The sequence below is a fragment of the Anomaloglossus baeobatrachus genome, chromosome 2 (genome assembly GCF_048569485.1).
Source record: "Anomaloglossus baeobatrachus isolate aAnoBae1 chromosome 2, aAnoBae1.hap1, whole genome shotgun sequence".
NCBI classification, from domain to species: domain Eukaryota; kingdom Metazoa; phylum Chordata; class Amphibia; order Anura; family Aromobatidae; genus Anomaloglossus; species Anomaloglossus baeobatrachus.
This window is the reverse complement of record NC_134354.1, coordinates 75,766,757-75,794,647: the sequence shown is the minus strand read 5'-3', so window position 1 is coordinate 75,794,647 and position 27,891 is coordinate 75,766,757. Positions and strand designations below refer to the sequence as shown.

The 27,891-nt window shown below is 43.5% G+C and overlaps 1 protein-coding gene across 4 annotated transcripts in view; it reads right to left on the bottom strand.

Moving 5' to 3' along the window:
• The window catches only part of CADM2 (cell adhesion molecule 2), a 393,079-nt gene that overhangs the window by 208,110 nt on the left and 157,078 nt on the right, over nucleotides 1-27,891 (bottom strand). For all 4 annotated transcript variants that reach the window (XM_075335088.1, XM_075335090.1, XM_075335089.1 and 1 more), the window contains one exon: nucleotides 18,829-19,007. In XM_075335088.1, coding sequence (XP_075191203.1) covers nucleotides 18,829-19,007 — 179 coding nt within the window. The remainder of the gene's footprint in view (nucleotides 1-18,828; nucleotides 19,008-27,891) is intronic.

Here is a 27,891-nt window from a genome sequence, read left to right as displayed (position 1 = left end):
AAATGCACCCGTTCACACACAGAGTTTCTCAAGGAAGCAGTGATGTTGTGTGCGACATGCTGGTGTAGCACGGGCACACCTTTCTTAGAGAAGTAGTGGCGACTGGGCATCTGGTACAGGGGCACAGCGACAGACATAAGGTCTCTAAAATCCTGTGTGTCCACCAGGCGGAAAGGCAGCATTTCGGCAGCCAAGAGCTTACAGAGGGATAAAGTCAACCTCTTAGCTTTGTCATGGGTCGCAGGAAATGGCCTTTTATTTGTCCACATCTGAGGGACAGAGATCTGGCTGCTGTGTGTAGACGGTGTTGAGTAGGGTGTCCCTAGAAAAATGCAGCTTTGTGAGGAAAGTGCAGGCGTAGACATGATGTCGCCTTCATCCAACGTTGGTGCTATCGATGTCTGAGAGAGCTGTACACACGTACTTGTTTCCCCTTCCAAACCAACTAACGATCTACCAAGCAAACTGCCTGTTGCGGTTACAGTGGTGGAAGTTGTGGGTGGAAAACCAGGTGTGACAGCTGTCCCCACAGTCCTAGAAGATGAAGAGCGCATGGATGCACTAGAAGGGGCAGAGCGTGGATGGTTCACTCCGCTAGGCCGCATTGCAGCACGGTGAGCTTCCCACCGGGACATATGATATTTATTCATGTGACGATTCATGGAAGAAGTTGTCAAACTGCTGAGGTTTTGCCCTCTACTAACAGAATCATGACAAATTTTACAGATCACATAATTTGGGCGATCTTTTGCTTTATCAAAAAAGGACCAGACTAGACAAGGCTTAGAGGGCATGCGACCTGCTGATCCACCCCGACCAGTGCTCAGAGGCACAGTGGTGGCTGAGGATGCAGTTGTAGACGTGCTACCAGTACTCCTACTCTGTCCAGGAAGGCGCAAGGTAACTTCGTCGTCAGTTGCATCCTCCTCCACCGTCTCTGTTGACCTCCTCGAGGGCCTGACTGTGGGTTGACAGAAGGTGCGATCTAGAACTTCCTCATCAATTGTTGTGTTTGCACTCCCATCACCCTCAAACCGAGCCTCTTCTTGCCCTGACCGAATATTTAAGTTGTCATCCCAATCTGGTATCTGCGTCACATCGTCATCAGTATGTTCCTCATTGTCTATAACAACAGGTGTTACAGTTTGTGAAAAAGCGTCAACATTATTCTCAGAAACTTGGTCCTCACGGCCTGAATCAGAGTCACAAAGGTTCTGGGCATCACTGCAGACCATTTCCTGGTCTGTACTCACTGTAGCTTGGGAGCAGACCTCTGATTCCCAGGCTATAGTGTGACTGAACAGCTCTGCAGACTCAGCCATCTCAGTTCCACCATACTGTGCTGGGCGGATGGAGACTTCAGAGCTGGGAGAAAGCAAACTTGATTGGGATGACAACTCAGAGGACTGGTGTTTTTTGGATGCGGTAGTTGAGGTGGCGGAGAGGGCACTTGTTGGACCACTTGAGATCCATTCAAGCATTTTCCTTTTTTGCCATCATCTACCTTTGTTCCAGTTGTTCGTGTCCGTAAAAAAGGGAGCACATCGGATTGTCCACGGTAAGTAGTAGACATCTTACTTTTGCTGGAAGATGGTCTATCTTCAGCAGATGTTAATGGAGCTTTGCCACCTTCCCTACGGACAAACCCTTTTTTTCCTCTTCCAACACGCCTCTTCCCCTTTCCACCAGCATCTGTCATTTTGCCACTCATTTTGATTGCAACAAGATTGTGCACTTAAAATGTGGTAGTAAAAATTGAGAGGTGGTGTAGATTTCAGCGGTGGTCTATCTTTATTAACCCCTTCAGCCCCCAGCCTGTTTTCACCTTAAAGACCCAGCCATTTTTTGCAATTTTGACCAGTGTCACTTTGACAGGTTATAACTCTGGAACACTTCAACGGATCCTGGCGATTCTGAGATTGTTTTTTCATGATATATTGTACTTCATGTCAGTGGTAAATTTAGGCCGATATGTTTTGCGTTTATTTGTGAAAATTTCGGAAATTTAGCGAAAATTTTGAAAATTTTGCAATTTTCAAAATTTGAAATTTTATGCCCATAAATCTGAAAGATATGTCACACAAAAAAGTTACTAAATAACATTTCCCACATGTCTACTTTACACCAGCGCAATTTTTGAAAAAAAAAAAAATTCCGTTAGGAAGTTAGAAGGGTTCAAAGTTCATCACCAATTTCTCATTTTTCCAACAAAATTTACAAAAAAAAATTGTTTAGGTACCACATCATATTTGGAGTGATTTGAGAAACCTGGGCGACAGAAAATACCCAAAAGTGACCCAATTCTAAAATCTGCACCCCTCACTCTGCTCAAAACCACATCCAAGAAGTTTATTAACCCTTTAGGAGCTTCACAGCAACCAAAGCAATGTAGACGAAAAAATGAAAATTTTACTTTTTTAACACAAAAATGTTACTTTAGCCATAAAAATTAGTATTTTCACAAGGGTATCAGGAAAAATGCATCATAAAATGTATTGTGCATTTTCTCCTGAGTACGCAGATACCCCATATGTGGTGGTAATCAAATGTTTGGGCACACAGCAGGACTCGGAAGGCAAGGAGCGCCATTTGAATTTTTGAGTGCAAAATTAGCTGCACTCATTAGCGGACGCCATGTCGGGTTTGAAGACTCCCCGAGGTGCCTAAACAATGGAGCTCCCCCACAAATGACCCCATTTTGGAAACTAGAGCCCTCAAATATTTTTTCTAGATGTTTGCTGTGCACTTTGAACCCCTGGGGGCTTCACAGAAGTTTATAACGTTGAGCCGTGAAAAGAAAAAAAAAATTTTTTTACCACAAAACTGTTGCTTCAACCAGGTAGCTTTTTTTATCACAAGGGTATCAGGAAAAAATGCACCATAAAATTTATTATGCATTTTCTCCTGAGTACGCAGATACCCCATATCTGGTGGAAATCAAATGTTTGGGCGCACGGCAGGACTCGGAAGGCAAGGAGCGCCATTTCACAGCAAAATTGGTTGAAATTATTAGCGGACGCCATGTTTCATTTGGAGACCCCCCTGAAGTGCCTAAACAATGGAGCTCCCCCACAATTGACCCCATTTTGGAAACTAGACCCCTCATGGAATTTATCTAGCTGTTTAGTGAGCACTTTGAACCCCTGGAGGCTTCACAAACGTTTGTAATGTTCAGCCGTGAAAATATTTTGTTCTTTTTTTTACCACAAAATTGTTTTTTCAAACAGGTAGCTTTTTTTTCCACAAGGGTATCAGAAAAAAATGCACCATAAAATGTATTGTGCAATTTCTCCTGAGTACGACGATACCTCATATGTGGTGGAAATCAATTGTTTGGGCGTACGGCGGGGCTCAGAAGAGAAGGAGCGCCATTTCACAGTAAAATTGATTGGAATTATTAGCAGACGCCATGTTTCATTTGGAGACCCCCTGAGGTGCCTAAACAATGGAGCTCCCCCACATGTGATCCCATTTTGGAAACTAGACCCCCCCCATACAAAAAAAATTAGTTTGGCGAAATAAAAAATACAGACATCAGTAAAAAAAAAAAAAAAAAAGAGCGCCTGCCACTAAGACCAGTGCCAAACGTGAGAGCAATGCACGAGTCTCGCATCGCATCATCCACTGCAGTCTGGAAGCGAGCAACTGCGCTGGATAATGCGATGCGAGAGGGCGGGGCGGCAGATGAGAAAGGGCGCAGCGGATGGAAGATGGGAAAGGGCGCAGCGGATGGAAGATGGGAAAGGGCGCAGCGGATGGAGGAGCGGCAGAGGATGGATGATGGGAAATGGCGCAGCGGATGGATGGGAAATGGCGCAGCGGATGGAGGAGCGGCAGAGGATGGGGGGGGTGAGATGGGGATACCTACCTTACAGGATGGATCTAGGCAGCAGGATCACAGCAGACAGAAGAGGCAGCAGATGAAGGAGGCAACAGATCGAGGAGGGTGAGAGGGGGCACTAGATGGAAAATGGGAGAGAGCAGGCAGCAGATCGGAGAGGGGGACAGAGTCTGATGGGAGAGAGAGATGGCACATGTAGGGGAATGGAGGGGGGCTTGCAGCACATGTAGGGGGAGGGAGGGGGGCTTGCAGCACATGTAGGGGGAGGGAGGGGGGCTTGCAGCACATGTAGGGGGAGGGTGGCTGGCTTGCAGCACATGTAGGGGGAGGGTGGCTTGCAGCACATGTGCTGCAAGCCAGCCACCCTCCCCCCACATGTGCTGCAAGCCAGCCAGCCACCATCCCCCCACATGTGCTGCAAGCCAGCCACCCTCCCCCCACATGTGCTGCAAGCCAGCCACCCTCCCCCCACGTGGGGGGAGGGTGGCTTGCAGCACATGGAGGGATAGGTGGTGTGGCGATGGAGAAGGGGCAGCCGATGAAGGAGGCGGCGGCCGCCGCCGATCGGGGGCAGCAGAGGCTGAAAAAGGTGGGTGCGACGGCGGCGAGGACAGTGGCGAGCATGGCGGCGGGGACGGCGGTGGATCGGGAGCAGCGGCGGGGACGGCGGTGGATCGGGAGCGGCGGCGGAGACAGCGGTGCAGCGGGAGCATGGCGGCGGGGATGGCGGTGGATCGGGAGCGGCGGCGGGGACGGCGGTGCAGCGGGAGCATGGCGGCGGGGACGGCGGTGGATCGGGAGCGGCGGCGGAGACAGCGGTGCAGCGGGAGCATGGCGGCGGGGACGGCGGTGGATCGGGAGCGGCGGCGGAGACAGCGGTGCAGCGGGAGCATGGCGGCGGGGACGGCGGTGGATCGGGAGCGGCGGCGGAGACAGCGGTGCAGCGGGAGCATGGCGGCGGAGACAGCGGTGGAGCGGGAGCATGGCGGCGGGGACGACGGTGGATCGGGAGCGGCGGCGGAGACAGCGGTGCAGCGGAAGCATGGCGGCGGGGACGGCGGTGGATCGGGAGCGGCGGCGGAGACAGCGGTGCAGCGGGAGCATGGCGGCGGAGACAGCGGTGGAGCGGGAGCATGGCGGCGGGGACGGCGGTGGATCGGGAGCGGCGGCGGAGACAGCGGTGCAGCGGGAGCATGGCGGCGGGGACGGCGGTGCAGCGGGAGCATGGCGGCGGGGACGGCGGTGGAGCGGGAGCATGGCGGCGGAGACAGCGGTGCAGCGGGAGCATGGCGGCGGGGACAGCGGTGCATCGGGAGCATGGCGGCGGGGACAGCGGTGAAGCGGCAGCAGCGGCGGGGCGATCGGAGACAGCGGCAGCAGCGGCGGGGCGATCGGAGACAGCGGCGGGGACAGCGGTGAAGCGGGAGCAGCGGCGGGGCGATCGGAGACAGCGGCGGTGAAGCGGGAGCAGCGGCGGGGCGATCGGAGACAGCGGTGGTGAAGCGGGAGCAGCGGCGGGGACAGCGGTGAAGCGGGAGCAGCGGCGGGGCGATCGGGGACAGGGGCGGGCGGCGGGGCGATCGGGGACAGGGGCGGGCGGCGGGGACAACAACTTACCGCTCTCCTCGGCTTCCAGGGACGGTCACAGGCCACAGATCCACATTGATTGGAGAGAGCGGTCACAAGACCGGTCTCTCCAATCAGAGCTGGGGGCGGGTGAAGCATCGATCACCCAGCTCCAGCCAATGGCCAGTGCTACAGCAGCACTGATCAGGGCTGGATTTCAATGTTCCAGCCATTTTCAATGGCTGGAACATTACAGTGGCTGTAATTGGCTGAGCGGCGTTCGTCAGCCAATCACAGCCTCTGTAGGTTCGGGGAGGAGGCACCACCCCTCCTGAGGTCAGGCAGAGGTCCCCTCCTTCCCGAATCTACCGTTTAAGTAAATAAATTTCACTCCCCGGGGCTCCGGGACCGCGATTTCGCCAGGACGTACTGAGTACGTCATGGGTCGTTTAGCACCATGTCACCATGACGTACTCAGTACGTCCAAGGTCGTTAAGGGGTTAACAGCAGAATAAACAACAATAACTATCCCTGACAATGCAACTACAGCCATTAAACTGGCAGCAGTGTTTGCTAGTATAATGGCTTAGTAACAATGAGTTTGAGTGTGCAATGCAGGCAGACGTGCTGCAAATATCTTTGCACTAGTGGGACAATACAGAAGTCCAGCAGCCATGTTTAGGATGCCACTAAGTTCACTCAATGTTTGATAGTATAATGGCTTAGTAACAATGAGTTTGAGTGTGCAATGCAGGCAGACGTGCTGCAAATATCTTTGCACTAGTGGGACAATACAGAAGTCCAACAGCCACTTTTATGATGCCACTATGTTCACTCAGTGTTTGCTAGTATAATGGCTTAGTAACAATGAGTTTGAGTGTGCAATGCAGGCAGACGTGCTGCAAATATCTTTGCACTAGTGGGACAATACAGAAGTCCAACAGCCACGTTTAGGATGCCACTAAGTTCACTCAGTGTTTGTTAGTATAATGGCTTAGTAACAATGAGTTGAGTGTGCAATGCAGGCAGACGTGCTGCAAATATCTTTGCACTAGTGGGACAATACAGAAGTCCAACAGCCATGTTTAGGATGCCACTAAGCTCACTCAGTGTTTGATAGTATAATGGCTTAGTAACAATGAGTTTGAGTGTGCAATGCAGGCAGACGTGCTGCAAATATCTTTGCACTAGTGGGACAATACAGAAGTCCAACAGCCACTTTTATGATGCCACTATGTTCACTCAGTGTTTGCTAGTATAATGGCTTAGTAACAATGAGTTTGAGTGTGCAATGCAGGCAGACGTGCTGCAAATATCTTTGCACTAGTGGGACAATACAGAAGTCCAACAGCCACTTTTATGATGCCACTATGTTCACTCAGTGTTTGCTAGTATAATGGCTTAGTAACAATGAGTTTGAGTGTGCAATGCAGGCAGACGTGCTGCAAATATCTTTGCACTAGTGGGACAATACAGAAGTCCAACAGCCACGTTTAGGATGCCACTAAGTTCACTCAGTGTTTGTTAGTATAATGGCTTAGTAACAATGAGTTGAGTGTGCAATGCAGGCAGACGTGCTGCAAATATCTTTGCACTAGTGGGACAATACAGAAGTCCAACAGCCATGTTTAGGATGCCACTAAGTTCACTCAGTGTTTGATAGTATAATGGCTTAGTAACAATGAGTTTGAGTGTGCAATGCAGGCAGACGTGCTGCAAATATCTTTGCACTAGTGGGACAATACAGAAGTCCAACAGCCACTTTTATGATGCCACTATGTTCACTCAGTGTTTGCTAGTATAATGGCTTAGTAACAATGAGTTTGAGTGTGCAATGCAGGCAGACGTGCTGCAAATATCTTTGCACTAGTGGGACAATACAGAAGTCCAACAGCCACTTTTATGATGCCACTATGTTCACTCAGTGTTTGCTAGTATAATGGCTTAGTAACAATGAGTTTGAGTGTGCAATGCAGGCAGACGTGCTGCAAATATCTTTGCACTAGTGGGACAATACAGAAGTCCAACAGCCACGTTTAGGATGCCACTAAGTTCACTCAGTGTTTGTTAGTATAATGGCTTAGTAACAATGAGTTGAGTGTGCAATGCAGGCAGACGTGCTGCAAATATCTTTGCACTAGTGGGACAATACAGAAGTCCAACAGCCATGTTTAGGATGCCACTAAGTTCACTCAGTGTTTGATAGTATAATGGCTTAGTAACAATGAGTTTGAGTGTGCAATACAGGCAGACGTGCTGCAAATATCTTTGCACTAGTGGGACAATACAGAAGTCCAACAGCCACTTTTATGATGCCACTATGTTCACTCAGTGTTTGCTAGTATAATGGCTTAGTAACAATGAGTTTGAGTGTGCAATGCAGGCAGACGTGCTGCAAATATCTTTGCACTAGTGGGACAATACAGAAGTCCAACAGCCACGTTTAGGATGCCACTAAGTTCACTCAGTGTTTGCTAGTATAATGGCTTAGTAACAATGAGTTTGAGTGTGCAATGCAGGCAGACGTGCTGCAAATATCTTTGCACTAGTGGGACAATACAGAAGTCCAACAGCCACGTTTAGGATGCCACTAAGTTCACTCAGTGTTTGTTAGTATAAGGCCCCTTTCACACGTCAGTGATTCTGGTACATTTGTGCTTTTTTTTAAACGTACCAGAATCACTGACATACGCAGACCCATTATAATGAATGGGTCTGCTCACACATCAGTGATTTGTCACTGCACGTGTCTCCATGCAGCGTACCCACGTGTGCGTGATTGCTGCACGGAGACATGTCCATTTTGTTCTGGCATCACTGATGTTCCACGGACCACGCAGTGGTGTGGTCCGTGAAACACGTGCCAGAAAAAAACGTACTTTTAAAATAAAAAATATTTTAACTCACCCGGCTTTAGGCGCGCTCTCTGCAGCCCGTTCTCCCTGCTCCTTCTGTGCCGGCTGATTACTGTCGCGCATATTCATTATGCGCGACACAGCCGACCCGGAAGCAGCTGCTGCGGGGGTCACCGCCGGCCGGATGCTGCGTCGCGGGAGCGATCAGCACCATGGACAGCGGGAGCGGGCGCAGGTGAGTGAATCTCTAAGTGCAATCACGGGCCACGGAGAACGGATCCCGGATTGCACTTAGACAACCCACGTGTGCCGAGATTCATGGCACACGCTGGGACATGTGCGTGTTTTACACGCCAGTGAAAAACGTCACTGTTTTTCACTGACGTGTGAAACGGGCCTAATGGCTTAGTAACAATGAGTTTGAGTGTGCAATGCAGGCAGACGTGCTGCAAATATCTTTGCACTAGTGGGACAATACAGAAGTCCAACAGCCACTTTTATGATGCCACTAAGTTCACTCAGTGTTTGCTAGTATAATGGCTTAGTAACAATGAGTTTGAGTGTGCAATGCAGGTAGACATGCTGCAAATACCTTTGCACTAGTGGGACAATACAGAAGTCCAACAGCCACGTTTAGGATGCCACTAAGTTCACCCAGTGTTTGCTAGTATAATGGCTTAGTAACAATGAGTTGGAGTGTGCAAAGGGCAGGAGGGTACAGTGGCAGGGTTGTGGGTCTCTGGGTAGAGGAAAGGAAGCCTGCCTTTCTATCCCTCCTAATGGGGAAATGCAGCGAGGAAATCCCTGACCTTAGCTACACAGACGCTGTCATCTTGTGTAGCTGTTAAACTCTGTTTTCACGGACCTGTCACCTATGGCTCTGACCCTGCCGGTATTAGCCCTTAAAAGGACTGATAGAAAGTGCTATCCCTATTCTGTACAGCGCTGTGTATAGAGCGTACACAGCAGTATCGGAGATAGGCGCTGCGCCGGCAGTGACTGACACCAAGGACGCAGAAGAGCTAATGGCGTCCAGACGGGCAGATACTCGTATTTATAATGCAGGGACATGTGACATGGACATCCTATTACACATGCCATTGCTTCTCTGGCTAAAAGTCCACTTAGCTGTGTGTGTTTGTCTGAGATTGGCTGACATGCTGGCCCGCCCCACTACACGCGCGCGCTTAGGGAAGGAAGACAAGGAAAAAAAAAAATGGCGATCGCCATTATCCATACAGCAGTGATCTGAATGCGCTGTTCCCGCACACTATACACTGAAATTTCATAATAGTGTGAGTCACAGAGTGACTTACACTATTACAGCGGAAAGCCAGCTATTTATTAGCTGGTCTTTTTGCTGCTAAAACCGTTCTCGAACGTATCTAGAACTATTGAGCTTTAGCAAAAAGCTCGAGTTCTAGTTCTATCCAGAACAGCCCCCAAAATCACTCGAGCCGCGAACTGGAGAACCGCGAACCGCGCTCAACTCTAGTCAGTATTGACAGTTAATCCTAAAGGCTGGAATAGGGTGTGTACGCACAGACACATAGTGACCAGGTCTCACACACCTTTGAGGGGACCCCTGGGCAGACCCAGGAGGGGGCGTGCCTCCACATCCAATCAAGGGGTGCGGTAGAGAGGCTGGGAGCTAGGGTTGCAGTGGCAGTCAGAAAAGGAGAAGGAGAGCCAGTCTGATAGTGGAGACGCAGGAGAGCGGACACGCTAGTCAGACCCTGCACATGTAGTAGCCGCTGGCGGGGGAGAATGTTGCCACACAGTCAGCCTGAAAGACACCTGAAGAGAGGACAGGCAGTTGAGTAGGGGGACTCCTGGTAACAGGGCAAGCATGGGGAACGAGTCCCTAGAGCCAGACATCCATTAAGTGGTCTGCTAAATCCTGCAGGTGGAGGGACTAGAGGTTCCTCACCAACCATTACAGAGCTCGAGCATCAGCAGCAACGAGGGAGCCCATAAGGAGGATCGAGCCTGGAGACATCTTCCTTGGTCCATGCTGCTAGCAAACGGGCCAGAAAGGGAAGAAAAGGCAGTTGCGACTTCCCTGGATGAACCCCACGGAACGTCAAGTCAGGAGTTGTCCGAAACAAGAAGTGCTAGGAAGGCGAGCTAACGGTTACCATTAGACCAGCCTGAAGGATACCTGGTTCTCTCCAGGTTCATCTCAGCATTGCCCGGGTACCTCTCAAACCAATTTAAAGTGAGTAAAGAACCAGTTTGAAGACATTCTGGACTGAGACTGAGTTATTCTGCGACCTGTTGTTCTACACACCCAAGCCCCTGGGGCCAGCCTCACTCACGGGAGGCCACACCACCTAACTGCAGACTCCATCGGGCCTCAGACGCTCGTTAGAACTGCAGTGGCGGTCACCCATAACCCTGACCGCAAACCGGGAGTAGTGTCACAACTTCCATGCAAATAAAACTGACATACCTGTTGCAAGCGGTAATTAAGTGGAGCCCCTGTGGCGTCCCCAAAGGTGGAGTTAGGTCCCTGAGGCAACCGCTGCAGGTGGGCGACACATGTCCACCCATATCCTGTCCACCGCCATTAACTTGAGAATGGCGGCAGCTATAGGCATAGAAGTGGTGTCTAGGTATAATAAAGTAGCCATGCGCTACGCAATGAAACCACCTATAGCGCCACCTGGTTGAAAACAATGGAGTTAGCATTTTAATCTCGAAAACGGAACGAAACTGAGAAAAAAGTGAATTACAAAGTTGTAGGGCATCATCAATTCAATATGAATCGACACCTTGCATACAGAAATGCTATGATTAGAACGTGTAAAACTCACAAGGCTGCGGACATGAAGCGATACCTCATGGAGACTTTCCTACAAGTCATTGGGTATGGTAGCTGTGTGGAGTGGCCTCCACGCTCACCTGACCTGACCCCATTGGACTTCTTTCTGTGAGGTCACATCAAACAGCAGGTGTATGCGACCCCCTCCACCAATATTGCAGGACCTACGACGACGTATCACAGATGCTTGTGCAAACGTGTCACCTACCATATTGCACAATGTGCAGCAAGATACAGTATGCTGTGCAGAGTCCAGATGTGCATTGCAGATAAGGCTGGCCACTATGAGCATCAAAGTTAAATGAGCGCCATATGCGTGACCAGCATTCAATGTTTTGGGGGGTCATGGGTTTAATATCATAGCATTTATGTATGCAAGGTGTATTCATATTGAAGTGATGATGCCGTACAATTAATTAATTCACTTTTTTCTCTATCTCGTTCAGTTTTTGAGATAAAAATGCTAACTCCGTTGTTTTCCACCAGGTGGCGATATAAGTGGTTTCATTGCGTAGCGCATGGCTACTTTACTATACCTAGACACCACTTCTATTCCTATAGCTGCCGCCATTCTCAAGTTAATGGGTGGACAGGATATGGGTGGACACACTGTATAGCACTAGCAAAAATTAGATTATTCATGGATGGAAACATTTCCTCTGAAAGCATTGGAAAACATATGTGGCAAACTCCAAACAAATGTTTGTTGTCACAAATGGACGGTGACATGTTGTTTCTTCGATCTTGTTATTTATGACTAATGCTATGGATAGGTCATCAATATCAGATCGGTGGGAAAACAACAACCTTAACCTCCAAGAGTCAGGGAATAGCAGGAAACACCACAGCTGCTTTACACCTTTGTGGTCTCTCTTGGGTATTGGCTAACTGTATAGGAATAATACAGGAATTCTAGGTATAGAGTTAACAAAAAGCAAAATTCCTAAAATATCAATATAATAAATATGACTTTAAAACTGTCGTTGGACAAATAACAGAAAAAACAAAAAAACTTCCCTTAAAAAGTACCACATAGTAAGGACAGATTAAGAAAAAACAAGGTAGGTATACAGGGCTGCCAGACCGGAACAATCTAATACTTAAGTTGCCCTGCTACTGCCCCTAATAAATCACCCCACCTGCCTGCGGAGGTCGGCACCTAATCATCGCAAATGGCAACCCTGCTCACCATGGACTAGCCATAAAGGTCCCTAAGCTGTCCCTCTCTCACCATGTGAGTACCAAACCACCACTAATCACATGTACAAAAAATTGTACAACCAGACTCCTGTCCTCAATGTGACATCTCTAATCAACTGATAACTTTGTCACATTGAATCTATGCATCCATCAAACATTGAGTTAGTATCTGCACTAATAGTGTTAATACACAAACCAATTATTCACTTCAATGAATGCTATTTTCCTAATCTGTCCTTACTGTGTGGTACTTTTTATGGGAAGTGTTTTTGTTCTTTTTGTTATTTGTCCAACGACAGTTTTAAGGCATATTTAATAAATTGATATTTTACGAATTTTGCTTTTTGTTAACTCTCTCTTGGGTATTGTAAATCAGCTCCTATTACCTGTGTTAGGCCAAATTTACACTTCCGAGAGACTCATGAGAGACTCACATCGCATCACCTGACACGGCCTACCGCTCTCTGGACAGGACCGTCTCAGCTGCATAGAAATACATGCAGCCGACCCACTCCTGTCCGGAGAGTGTGCAGCCGTGCTGGGGTGATGCGATGTGAGACTCAAGCGAGTCACTCACAAGTGTGACTCCGGACTTAAGCACGCTTTACACACTATAATATATCTTATAATGTGTCGGCGGGGTCACGTCATAAGTGACGCACATCCGGCATCGTAAGGTACATTGTAGTGTGTAACAGCTACATGCGATTGCGAATGAACGGCAAAACGTTCATCGCACGCACGTCGTTCATTCCTCATGAATTGAACGTCAGATTGTTCATCGTACCCAAGGCAGCACACATTGCAGTGTGTGACACCCCGGGAATGATGAAAAGATCTTACCTGCGTCCTGCGGCTCCCGGCCAGCAATGCGGAAGGAAGGAGGTGGGCGTGATGTTTACGTCCCGCTAATCTCCGCCCCTCCGCTTCTATTGGCCGGCTGCCGCGTGACGTCGATGTGACGCCGAATGTCCCTCCCACTCCAGGAAGTGGACGTTCGCCGCCCACATCGAGGTCGTATGGACGGGTGAGTACGTGTGACGAGGGTTAATCATTTGTGCGGCACATTCAACAAAATTGAACGTGCCGCACATACAATGGAGGCGGTTACGATCACATACGATATCGGATGCAGAATCGTAACATGTAAAGCAGGCTTTAGAGTAGAGAAGTGGCATTCTGCTTACACATGGAAGTCATCAGAGCTGATAACAGCTGACTGGTGGGATGCCGGGTGTCTACGGATATCAATGGCCTTTCCGAAAATTATCCTAATTATCTCACTACACAGAAAACTACACACCAACAGAACTAAATCAAATTTATATTATTATTTTTAGTCTTCTTATGTTTCCAATTTAAAATTGTGTTTATCATTGTATGTATTTTATTTTTATTTTAATTCAGTAATCGTTAACGTGTATCATTCACTTCTACAATTTTCTTTCCTTTTTTTCTCCTTTATCTTGTATATGGATGTCTCAGTTTTCTTATTTATAGAATACAATTGTTTTGTTAGTTTCATTTTAATTTCCTTTATATGTTTTGCTAATTTTATATATTAATCATGGTTGCACTCATATTTGCTTATTTATCGAATATAAACATATCTTGATGGGAGTAGATGGTAATACATTTGTGAATGCTTCTTTCCCTATGACAGCGGTAGGGTAGCTATATATACTTACTAGTACATTCTATTAGGGTTATAAGCCTTGAGCGCCACTATGGCGCTTCTCTTCTTTTGCTATGCGGTTTCAACCTATGCTCCTTCCGCTGATATTGCTCAAATAAAACACTGTACACTTGCACAGATTGTATCTCTCCTAGTGCTTTCTGTATTGTGACAAAGTAGGAATGCGTGCATGCACTGACATCTCGCCACATTATGTGCCAACATGTGGAATCCTTCTAGTGCGTTCCACCTCCTGGAAGCAGGAAGTGCCCACTTCACAATAGAGGATGTCAGAGCGCTAAGCACCACTGGTTTGTTTTCAACCTGGTCATATGCTCATCCAAACTAACAAATTTCCATTGGCTGTCTCAAGCTTTAAATCTTGAACCCCCTTCCCTAGACATGCTCCCTGATGAAGCAAGCAGAAGCCCATATTGGGGTGCAGGGACAGTTCCATTCAGCTTGTAAGGTTAATAAGTAGGGATGATCGAATACCTCAAATATTCGGCTTCGCGAATATCCGATGAATAGGTCGCTGCTATGCGAATATTCGATGCGCAATGTAAGTCTATGGGAAGCCCGAATAGTTCCGAATAGTTGGTATTCGGCTTTCCCATAGACTTACATTGTGCATTGAATATTTGCGAAGCTGAATATTTGAGGTATTCGATCATCCCTATTAATAAGGTTTGCTATAATCTATTATCACTGCATTTGGAATCTCCTTATTACTATAGCGCTATATGCATTTATATAATTTTCCCATAGCAAATGTGATATTATGGGGGTATTTATATATGTCCCTGCCTTGTGATAGCAGAACAATGGTTGATATATATACATTATTGTAACTTATCATTTCAACATTTTGTGAAAGCAGATATTTCAAACGCACTATGCATCTTACAGATTTCTGCTACTGTATTTAGCTGATTTTGTTTGGGCACTATGCACCTTAATATGTAGCAATTGCATTTGCACACATACTTGATGGAATGTCTATTTTGCTTTTTTATTATATTTGTACATTTGCATCAGTAATCTATTAAAAGGCCTAGACTGTTATGGCCATTCCTTTAGCATTGGTTTTACTATTTGAAGTAACCATTTTACTATAAAGCTTGATAAACTATACATCCTATCTCATTATGTAAGAAAAATCTTCTTATAAATGTGGCCATTTGTAGCAAATGTAGCATTTTACAAGAAAATCCAAATAAAACTATAGTAAAAACTACAAAACACAAATGTCAAGATTCAAAAGGATCTAGACACTCTCGAACAATGGGCTGAGGCAAACAGAATAGCGTCTAACCGGGACAAATGCAAAGTCCTACATCTGGGTAAAAGAATTGTTAAAAGCATTTATAGTATGGGAGGAATAGAACTAGGTGAGAGCACCGGGGAAAAGTATCTGAGCATAATAGTGGATCCCAGATTCAACATGAGCCAAAAGTGCAGAGCTGCAGGTAAAAAGGCCAACAAAATTCTGGCATGTATCAAGACGAGCATTGAATCTAGATCAAAAGAGGTCATTATTCCCCTATATACTGCCCTGGTCAGACCACACCTGGAATACTGTGTACAGTTCTAGGTGCCCCAGTTCAAGAAAAACATTGATATATTGGAGAAAGTCCAGAGAAGAGCAATCAAGATGGTAGAAGGTCTGCAAACCATGTAATATGAAGCACGGCTAAAAGAACTAGGAATGTTTAGTTTGCAAAAGAGAAAGCTGAGAGGAGACTTAATAGCGGGCTACAAATATCTAAAAGGACGTGTCAGTGCAGAGGAAACTACCCTATTCTCATTAGCACAAGAAAGTACAAGAAGCAATGGGATGAAACTTAAAGGAAGAAGATTCAGATTAGACATTAGGAAAAACATTCTGTCAGTGAGGGCAGTCATGGAGTGGAACAGGCTACTGCGGAGGGTAGTGAGCTCTCCATCAATGGAAATCTTCAAGAGGAAACTGGATAAACCTATAGCTGGGATGATTTAGGAAAACCTGCACTCGCAAGAGGTTGGACCTGATGGTCCCTGAGGTCCCTTCCAACTCTACCATTCTATACTATGAGATAATGTAAGCTAATATTGAAATGTCAAAATACCACATTACTACTACAAGTAGTTTACACATAGATACATTGATTGTAAATATCTCGTGTCCAAATAGTCCTTTCCTTAACGAAGAGAAATGCTGACAAACTGTGACGTTTGAGGACCATTACCTGCATTTAAATACTAGTTGTCACTTGTTTATTAGTATTGTCACCTTAATACAAGGGCCACTGATAAAACCATGATAATGAATGACACAGTATTGTGCGATCATTTATGTTATATGATCTAACGTATAAGAATCTGAAAAAAATATATATATATCAGAATCTGCTTTGTGGAATAGTTAATACTGTATTCCATCAGACTATTGATGAAGCAAATAAGTTAGAAATCCAATTTGACCAATCGTTCTTACTTCTTAAACCAAATTGCATTAAAGAGATGAAACGTATTCACACTCGTGATATTTTTTTGCAATCTCACTTCACATAAACTATATTATATCCCTTTAAGAAAAGATTAATGGATGAGGCCCAGTAGTTTAGCACAATGATACAGAATGGTCACTAATACAGATAGGTCCACCCTTATCATTTCTTTAAGTTATAGAATTTTTCATGATATTAACTCTGTATAATCTCACACTATCTAGTAAATAGTATATATTTTTAACATGGGAAACTATTGTTAATGAATATATGTATATTTTTTTAACATAGTTGGATAGGGATGGTTTTTTATTTTAACAGATGAATTTGTCAAAATCATCCAGTTAAAATTCTATATGTAAAAAAGCTTTTTAACGGTACACAAACTTATAGTGGATGGATGCCATAAATCTTTTTATCATTCAACATATTTTTCATATGTGTTTAAAGAGGCTGTCTACTACTTTTATATTGATGGCTTATCCTTTGTATTGGTCATCAATGTCTGATTCTCAGGGTCCGACATCTGGCACTCCCATCTATCAGTGGTTCTCGGTCCCTGTAGCGGCAGCAGGTAGCTGGAAATGATCAGTCCTGGAGCTGCCCCATCCTCTGATAGTAGCCATAGCTGCTAACTACATATGCGCCTCCTATTAATTAGAATATACAGCATGTCCAATATTTGTCCTGTACCTTGTTTCCCTCGAAAAAGACAGCAAAATGCGCGTTGGGGAGCATCCCTGCGGTCCCTGGTAAGTAGTTACATTATTCAGGTTATGTTATAATGTGTTCATTTATATCATAGGTGTCTGTTACACAACTATCCTATGGTTGTTTATGTCATGTGGTCTATCTAACAATTGTATTTAATATGTTCAGCGTATTGTATTATTCTATTTAATGCACTATTTATATGTGACTTACACCCAGTAATTCTTCTATAAAGCACAGTGCACAGGGCACTTTATTTTGGCTCTTATATTACATATTTATTTTATGATAGTATTTACACTGAACATGTTATCTAATTCCTGACCACCTTTGTCTGTTCGTTGTTACAACCATTTATAACACCTGTGTGTGGAGATATTTAGTATGAAATAGTTCAGGCTCATTATCATAATCTATAAAGTCAGTATTTATTTATTTATTCATTCAGCACTTGGCACTTTATATATGTAAATTAGACTTATTTTCTTCCTGTGATTCCATATCTATTTCCCCCACTAATACTCTTGTTAGCATCTCATGTATTGACTACTTATTTATTATTTAATTGTAACTATTTTACAGGTGACCAATTCAGGGTCATTATTTTCATTGTTTATTTTTCTCCAGTTTTTTTTCCATCTTCTAGTCTTATTTTAACAAAAAAAAATGTTTTCAATAATAAAATTATTGTTCTTATATCATGCGTTTCAGTATTATTTTTGTAGGTTATAATGTATATATGCACTGGAACCACTAGTATGGCTTTCTGTATATTGAGATGTCCAGTACCTGGCAGCGGCCGCTTTTAGAAGATGGAGCAGCTCCGGAACTAAGCATTTCCGGCTGCCTGCTGCCGGGACCGAGATTCACTGATAGGCAAAAGTGCTGGGTGTCGGCCCCCTGCCGATCAGACATTGATAACCTACCCTAAGGGCGGCTTTGCACACTACGACATCGCAGGTGCAATGTCGGTGGGGTCAAGTTGAAAGTGACGCACATCCGGCATCGCATGCGACATTGTAGTGTGTAAAGCCTAGATGATACGATTAATGAGCGCAAAATCGTCGTAATCGTATCATCGGTGCAGCGTCGGCGTAATCCATAATTACGCTGACGCGACGGTCCGATGTGGTTCCTCGTTCCTGCGGCAGCACACATCACTGTGTGTGAAGCCGCAGAAGCGAGGAACATCTCCTACCGGCGTCACCGCGGCTTCCGTAGGATATGCGGAAGGAAGGAGGTGGGCAGGATGTTTACATCCTGCTCATCTCCGCCCCTCCGCCGCTATTGGTCGCCTGCCGTGTGACGTCGCTACGACGCCGCACGACCCGCCCCCTTAGGAAGGAGGCGGGGCGACGGCCAGAGCGACGGTCGCAGGGCGGGTGAGTGCGTGTGAAGCTGGCGTAGCGATAATTTTCGCTACGCCAGCTATCACACGATATCGTACCTGCGACGGGGGCGGGGACTATCGCGTGCGACATCGCAGCATCGGCTTGCGATGTCGCAACGTGCAAAGCCCGCCTAAGGATAGGCCATCAATGTAAAAGTAGTGGAAAACCCCTTTAACATCTTGGACCACATGCCTTTTGGTCTGTTAAGTTTGGAAATGATAAGGAAGGACATATCTGTATATCTAAAATAAAAAGCTATGTATTTAGTCAACCTACCATTTATTATCAAGATGTATTCTGCACTGTTTTTACCAATGGAGTTTGTTGCTTCACATCGATATGTTCCATTGTCTGTTTTGTTCAAGAAAGTTATTGTTAATTCCCGTCCATTTACCACCATCCTGTCTGGATCTGGAAGCTCTCCGCCATCCTTTGTCCATAATACGGGTTCTGGCCTGTTTAGAAAGAAAAAAAAATGCATTTAGAGGGAGCCCACTAAAAAAAAATTGTGATTTACACCAAAGATGGCAGCAGACAACCAAAAATTAATAATTAAACTCCATGGGTTTAGATTTAGATAATAGAAAATTGGAGCTTTAAATATTTAATAAAATGAATCAGCACATAGAAAAATAAATGTTCTTTTTGTATGTTTTTGCAATTACTTAAATCTTTCTAACATAGATGGTTACATTTATTTGCAAACATTTATTTATGCAAATTAAAATCTACATTTTACAGTACCTGTTAAAGCTATGAGAGTTCAGAAATCTCATGCCCATGCTTGTTTTTTTTTTTCAGACTAAATTGGAAAAATGCAGCAGTTTTTAATTCTGCAACATGATGGGTATTTTTCAGCAATTTTGCAGAGAAATCAATGAGAAAATAAAAAAAAAAATGTAATAGTATTTTTAGCTCTATTTTAAAAGTGTTTTTTTATGACTAAAACTAACTTTATTAAATATGTTCAGTGGCATGCAAAAATTTGGGCACCCTTGTGTCAAAATTACTGTTATTGTGAACAGTTAAGCAAGTTGAAGATTAAATGATCTCTAAAAGTCAGGGAATTGCATCTTAGCTATTTATGGTTACGACCACAAACAAATAAGTAACTTTCTGTCACTATATGCAATGCCCGGCACATTAGGTAAGAGATATGGCTATATCAGGAGAACTATACTACATTTCTAATTGGAGGTATTTGCAAATATTATTTTATTATTATTACACCTACTACATATTGGATAGGATCTTTATGATGGAAGTACTCCTTTAACTTTATGCCTTTTGGAGATAATTTCATCCTTAATTTGCAGAAGTGTTCACAATAACAGTAATTTTGACCAGGGGTGCCCAAAATATTGCTTGCCACTGTATAGTAGACAAAGCACGCATGTAATCCATGTAGAAAAAGCTGCAAAAATAATGAAATATAGTACTTTAATGCAGTATTTTTAATGCCAAGAGTATAGATTTTAGATACCGAAAAAACTGTAGAGAGAATAGCGTAAACCAGGGTTTTGTGTTAAATATATTAGAAAAAATCTTAAACATGTCAAATTGCCTACAAGGGCCACTTTAGACACACTTCCTGTTTTTACAGAAGACTTTTCAGACATGTTATATGTATATATATATATATATATATATATTTTTTTTTTTTTATTTTTTTCGGTTCCTAATTGACTTAAAACAGAAAAGGTTTATTCTGATTTCATGTCACATAGTGAGAAAAACCTGCAGATGTGTCTTTATAGATAGGGGATTTGAACTTCTGGTGTTTCAACTATATGCAGCGTCGGGCTAGCTACTGGATGAATCTCCAGCAATGCCAGGCCTGAATTCAGTGAGCTAAAGAGATCAGGTGAGAGCACCGGAGATCACCCTGGCCTGTCTACAGCTGACATGAACTGAACCGCAATTTCCGGGGAATCAATCACTCAGCGCTCGCGGTACAGTCTAGGCTGCATGCCGGAGCTCAGGTGAGAGCTCCAGAGTGCAATGCAGGTACCTGAATCCAGGCCTGGCATTACTGGAGATTCCTCCGTTAGCCAGTCCGACGCTGCATATAGTTGAAACACCAGAAGTTCAAATCCCCTATCTATAAAGACACATCTGCAGGTTTTTCTCACTATGTGACATGAAATCAGAATAAACCTTTTCTGTTTTAAGTCAATTAGGAACCAAAATTATTTATATTTGCCACATGCCAGAATAATAAGAGAGAGAATGTTTTAAGGAATTTTCATTACTTTCTGCAAAATCAAAAATTGACATACATCCACAAGTGTGTCTCTAATTAGCTCAGATGTTGCCAATAAACCTATCAGAAGCTTCCAAAGACATGACATCATCATATGGGCAGTCCCATATTGTTTAGAGGTATATTACTCTAAGTGTATTTTAATTTTTGACTGTGTAGAAAGTAATAAAAATGCCTTAAAACATTGTCTCTCTCATTATTTTGGTATTTGGCAAATATAAATAATTTTGGTTCCTAATTCACCTAAAACGGGAAAGGTTTATTCTGATTCTGTGAACATGGTGCAAGACTCAAAAACATAACTTTACAATAGGATAAAGGGTTGCACACAAGTCACAATGTATATGGGAATGATGAAAAGCAAAACTGCTATGGGAATACTAGACTGAAAAATAAAATGGACTATCTGAAAAAGTGAAAAAACATGAAAAATGAAATACGCATAACTGCTCTGAATAATAGGAATATGAGATGTTTAGCCATTTTATTGATCAATTCAAAAGAGCCCCAAAACCAATGCCAAGTTAATCTCTATTTTTGGAGTCCCTAGCCATGGAGAGCAAGTTTTTTAACTGCAGGTGAGGTTACATATAGACTAGGGACCCCAAAAATAGAGATTACCTTGGCGTTGGTTTTGGGGCTCTTTTGCACTGATCAATACAATGGCAAAACATCTTTATATGGACCAGACATGTCCATATAAAGGATATAAAGGATATAAATAAAAATGTATACATATAAATGAGATCTCCTCTGAGACGACTTTTTTCTAAGCTAATATGAAAAATTAATAAGCATAAAATCTTTACCAACATGTTTTTTTTTTTTTACTAATTTAAACAACAGGTCATATTCTCATGACCCATTTCCTTTAACATGGATAATTTCATGGTAAGGTATTGACTGTCTATGAGGTTGTTGCACTATTCTGCATGAAACCTAACATATTTCCCTAATCACAAGATTTTTACCCCCTGTGAATTTCTTCGAGGAGACTTTATAAATAACAGCATCATTAAAAAGTCGTCTAATGCACTCTAATATATGTTTTAAATACAGTTCACATATCAAGCTTTAGATATTAAGATCCAGTTTATTCATTAGCCCTGGTTCATTTGTCCGGCAGCTGCTATGATCGTGAACATATTGCTCATAGGACAGCTATTCTAAATCAAAAGCTGCTGGATGTTTTTCTTCTGAGTGTAATATTGTGAAATTATTCATTTTCGAATGACCTGATGCACATTTTAATTTTTTATTAAAAAAATAGTGTTCCCGAGGTAGACAGGTAGGTTCTGTGTGATAACAATGCACAAAGACTGAGCCGCAGTACATTAATTTGGTCTTAATCAGTCGAGTTCATAAATCATGTTGCAACAACACCTATTGCCTGTTTGGCTAGAAATTCTCAAAATATTTGGAAGGATTTCTTGAAAAGTAATGAACCATATCAAAGTTTAACTGCTTTTTTTAACTTAAAAAACAGCGCCACCCATGTCCTTAGTTGTCATTGCAGCTTAGTCACATGCAAATAAATATTAGACATACAGCATAGATTTTAAAATTTAGATTTTGGGGAGAAAAGGGAAACAGTTTTCTAAACTAATAGTTAATTTTAAATATGGTTGTTTTCGAGAAACAGTACCTTATCTGTCTGTAGAAGGGTTGTGACTAGGAATGATCGAATACCGCAAATATTCGGCAACGCCCATATTCGCCGAATAGGTCGCTACTATTCAGCGATTTGCGAAAATTCGATGCGCAATGTAAGTCTAGGGAAACCTGAATAGTTGCCATATAGCAACTATTCGGGCTTCCCATAGACTTACATCGCGCATCAAATATTCGCATAGTGGTGAACTATTCGTCAGATATTCGCGAAGCCGAATATTGCCGAATATTTGTAATATTCCATCATCCCTAGTTGTGACCAGTATTGCAACTCGGTTCTATAAAAGTGAATATCACACAGAACCCTTGACCATCAGGAGCACTGAAAGCAGAAATGATTTTACATTTTAGCCCAATCTCCACTGTTTAGAGATAAATTACATAAATAGGCTGCCACTAAGATGTCAGTAGGGAGCCTACAGCTTAAATAATGAATATTTCTCAAATATTAAAAAAGCTGTCTATAGGATCAACTTTTCTGTTATGCTAGTACTTATTCCAACACAGGTAAAGGGATAATAAAGTTTATCCCACTGCAACCGCATTTACACCATACTGGCTAAGATGACTTAGTATCCCTAGCTGCACAACACCGTATTGGTTCCTGCAAAGACTTGAATATCCATAGCTGCACAACTAAAATACCACAACTAGTAATTGGTGGACTCGCATATACCCATGATTGACAGGTCCAACTGGGTTAAAAAAAACCTGTTCAGAATTGATCCTTGATAGCTGACTGGATGCCGGTCCCCATATTTATCTATGGAAGTCAGAATCCAGTGCTTTAAATTTATGGTAGAAGGGATAGGGGATTGGAGCAGGCATATTCTATTTACTGAGCCTCTGCACAACTCTGACGCTGCTTCTGGGGCCACATCTGAAGTGCACGGCCATAGAACATGCTCACCTAATGTGAGCTTCAGGCAAAGAATGAGCCAGGGGATGAGCTGTGATGACTCTTAGGTTAATTGTGGTCACAGCTGGAGGTTCCCATGGTCCATCACCTGTGATCACAGGTAACCTCACCTTAAGTCACTCAGTTTAATGAGGTCAACTGAGGTTAGAGTACACATAGCAAATACAACACTGGTTTCTGCTTAACAGGCAAAATAAATTAACTGCAGGGCTGCAATTCCTTATCGGAAATCCACATAGACATATAGCTAGCAGAGAAGGCTGGTGAAAGGAGAGTATAAATAGCCCCACCCATGATGTGATAGAAAAGAGACAAAATGGGGAATTGAGAACCCCTGACTAGCAGGAAAGCAGGGAGAAAAGCAAAGATAAGTTAAACATCACCAGATAGATGGAGACCGACCACATTGTGGCTCAGCAAAGAAGGAAACCAACCACAGAGCAATAGGCCTTGTGATTGAGTCCCCAGGCATAACACCTTCTAAGCTGTCTATAAGAGCATGTAGGTAATAGGAAATGAAATAAAAATATACCTTGATATGAGCGATCTGATGTCTTATTCATATTTTTATTCCTATGTAATTGAGCTGTTGAGATCTAAGGCCATAAAACACCTTATAGCATAGATGGAAACAGGTGTTTTCCCCCCAAAATAGAAGACCTATTGGAGAAAGTTTCTCTCCACAATACATTTGAATATAATTTGGCTCTAAGAGAGAAGAACTACAAAAAAAACAACCAAGTATGGCTTGCTTGGATCAAAACCTTCACACAAAACTTGTATATTAATGACTCCATTGACTAGGACTAATGTAATGTCAACACTAGAGGAAGTCAGCACACAATGTGTATAACGAGAACAACCACTAGAGGGAGCCAGAGCACAAGGAGTCCCAGGTAACTAAGTGGTTGCTAAGAGGAGTTGTGCTAGCCAGGTCAGAGCCAAGAGGGAGCACAGTACAAGGGAAGAGGCGGAGTCAGGGTCAGGAACAAGCTATATGTCGGTAACCAGGCGAGCAAGCCGAAGGAGGCGGTGCAGACACGGAACAATTAAATGGAGCAGGAGGGGAGAATGGAAGGTAAGACAAAACGGAAGCGATGGGAGTCAGGGAGGTCGGATAGAACAGAAGTGAGGGAGGTCGGGCACAACAGATGTGAGGGAGGTCAGGCAGAAAAAACATCAGGGAGGTCAGGAAAGATCAGAGTAGGTAGCAGAAAAAATCTAGTGCACTTACAGGGACCAAGAGAGCCAGCTGCAGAGCAGGACTATAACTGGCACCTTGATGATGGAGGGAACGTCCTGATAATGCGGCATGCTCCTTGGAACAAGGCATAGAAGGATAGGCTCCTCCCTCTGGGAATCGACGGCCAGGTGACCGATACAACTCTGCAACAGCAGACTGCAAACAGTATCGTGATAACTAAGCTTTCTTTATGTCATTATATATCCAGCTACGATGTATATATGATAATTGTAAAAATACTCAGATTATTGAACTGTTAACAAAAGGAAAAAGCTCTGATCTTTCCATGTAAATTGCTTTGCTTATTTATTTATTTTCCCCCCAGTTTACCCCTTGTAATCACCATCCTTAATTTTTCCGTCTGTATCCCCATACTTTTCTAGTTCATACCCTACCCTGCATTTCAAAATCAATAAAAAACATTTAAATGAGATCTAAGTGCTGGGCACAAAACTCCATGAGAATCTGCCTGCAAGGCTTCTTTTTAAATAAAGGCGAGATTACCAATGTAAGACATGTAGTTTAGGAGGGCAGACTTTCAGTCATTACATGTCTCACACAGGTAATGTCACTTTTCATTTAAGATAAGCACTGGAGGCAGATTCTCTAGGAGATCAGTGTCTGGCTCATAAATCTTAACAGCTCATTTACATAAGATGAAAAATGTGGATTTTGCTTTAATGAAACATGTGATCACAGATATGACAGTATAGTTTTCTTCAGCTTCCTATGACCTACATGCCCATATAGACGGCTTAGGAGGTTTGACCCTGCCACAGATTTCCTTTAAGTCATGTTATTGTAAAATCGGATAGTACTTGACTTCTCACAATGTATTCATCAAGTAGTTTATGGAGACAACTCTTTCTATATTTGTGATAAATTGATATCTAAAATATATATCTTTGTACTGTGAATGAGATTTCGGAATGTAATTAAGGTAACTCTTAATTTAAATAAAATGAAAGTTTGCAAATCATAAAGATATTATACAGGATTACCATATTGATGTCCCATTCTTAAGCATCAACATCAGATAGTTGGAAGCTTGACACTCGGTACCCCTGCAATCATCTGTTTCTAGCTTCTATTTTGTCCAAATGTACACAGTACATGAAATAGGAACAGCCCAGGTCTGAACATGTGTAGTAGCGTTTTTGAATGGTACAACATAACTTGCATTCACTGTAATAGGGGATGAGCTGTAGCATCCAAGAATGGCCAGTAGATTTTGCATGGAGCTGGACAGTTCTGTGTACATGGAACACAAATTGAAGCAACAAATAACCTACTGGTGGCTTAGACACTCACTAATTGGATATTGACGAAGTGTAGGAAGTATCCTGGAGAACCCTTTTTGGAACATTCATTGTTCAAGCAAGACTTAAAGATATGTGTTAACCTCTTCATTATCGGTTAAGTATATTTACATCATTAGTCGTGTCCCTGCCTTTGATGTGGGCTCACGTGCTGAGCCCACATCTTTCTCTTTACTTCATGACTGATTTGATAAAGTACCTCTAATCATTAGTGCCATCAAGTGCCTCTAAGGCCAGAGTCACACTTGCGAGTGCATCGCGTGTAACTCGTGCGAGTCTCTCATTGAATCACCCGGCACAGACTCGCACTCTCCTGACAGGAGCGGGTCGGTTGCATGTATGTCTATGCAGCTGAGACGCTCCTGTCCAGAGAGTGTGAGTCCATGCCGGATGATTCAATGAGAGACTCGTGTGAGTTACATGCGATGCACTCGCAAGTGTGACTCTGACCTAACAGACGCGGGTGGATCGTCAATCCACCCAAGTCTGTTAACCATTTAAATGCTGCTCTCAATCTCTGAAAGTGGCATTTAACACTTGCTGACAGGAAGCAAGTCATGGATCCAGTGCAATACCACCTTCATCACATGGTCGTAGGGCGCCAATAGGCTGTCATGACACCCAGGGGGCCAGCTGATGACCCCCATGCCTTTCCTCATGACCTTCCTGTTACCACATGTATTCATAGATCATGGGTTCTGCTATACAGAGCAGTGCTGATACTGATACACTGCTTTGTATAGCACAGGCAATCAGGTGACACAGCTTCAAGTCCTGTAAGGGCCCTATTAAATTCAATAAAAAGTAAAAACAACAAAAAAGTTCATATCAACCCCGTTTTGCCCCATTAAAAATAAAAATACACATATTTGGTATCCCCATATAAAGATATTCACAATCTATCACAATATAAAATAAACTAATCTGATCAAAATACAGTGAATCAAGAAAAAAAATGAAAAAGTTGCAATAAAAGACCTTCAAAACATCGTGTGTACCACAAAATGGTATGACTTAAAACATGAGCTCCGGGCCCAAAATATAAGCCCTTACACAATGCCAGATTCTGAAAAATCATAACGTTACAGGTCTTGGAAAAATGGCGAGAAAAACAGCATTTTTTTTGTTACAAATTTCTGATTTTTTCCACCACTTAGATAAAAGAAACACAATGCATGCTTTTATCTATGTACTTGTATCACTGACCTTGGGAATCATATTACCAGGTCAGTTTTACCATATGTTGAAAATGGTAAATAACCCCCCAAAAATTGTGGAATTGCAGTTCTTTTTTAATTTCACTACACTTGGATTTTTTTTCCCTATTTTCTAGTACACCACATGGCAGAATAAATGGTATTATTCAAAAATATAACTCATTCCACAAAAAAACAAGTCCTCATATGGCTATATTGTCATAAAAGCTAAAAAAAAATAAACGATTCTTGGAAGAAAGGGAGGAAGAAATGAAAACATAGAAAAGTCAAATTGACCCAAAAAGGGATTTTCCAAACAACTAAAGGCCCTGTTACACGCAATGACGTCGCTAACGAGATATCGCTGGGGTCATGGAATTCGTGATGCACATCCGGCGTCGTTAGTGACGTTGTTGCGTGTGACACCTACGAGCGACCGCTATCGATCCGAAAAAAGGCAAAAATCGTTGATTGTTGACACGTCGTTCCTTTCCTAAATATCGTTGCTAATTTTGGACGCCGGTTGTTCATCATTCCTGAGGCAGCACACATCGCTACATGTGACATCCCAGGAATGACGAACAACAGCGTTCTTGCATCCTCCGGCAATGAGGTGGGAGTGACATTAATGAGGCTGCTCTCCGCCCCTCCGCTTCTATTGGTGGCCCGCTGTGTAACGTCGCTGTGACGCCGCATGAACCTCCCCCTTAAAAAAAAGTTTGCTCGCC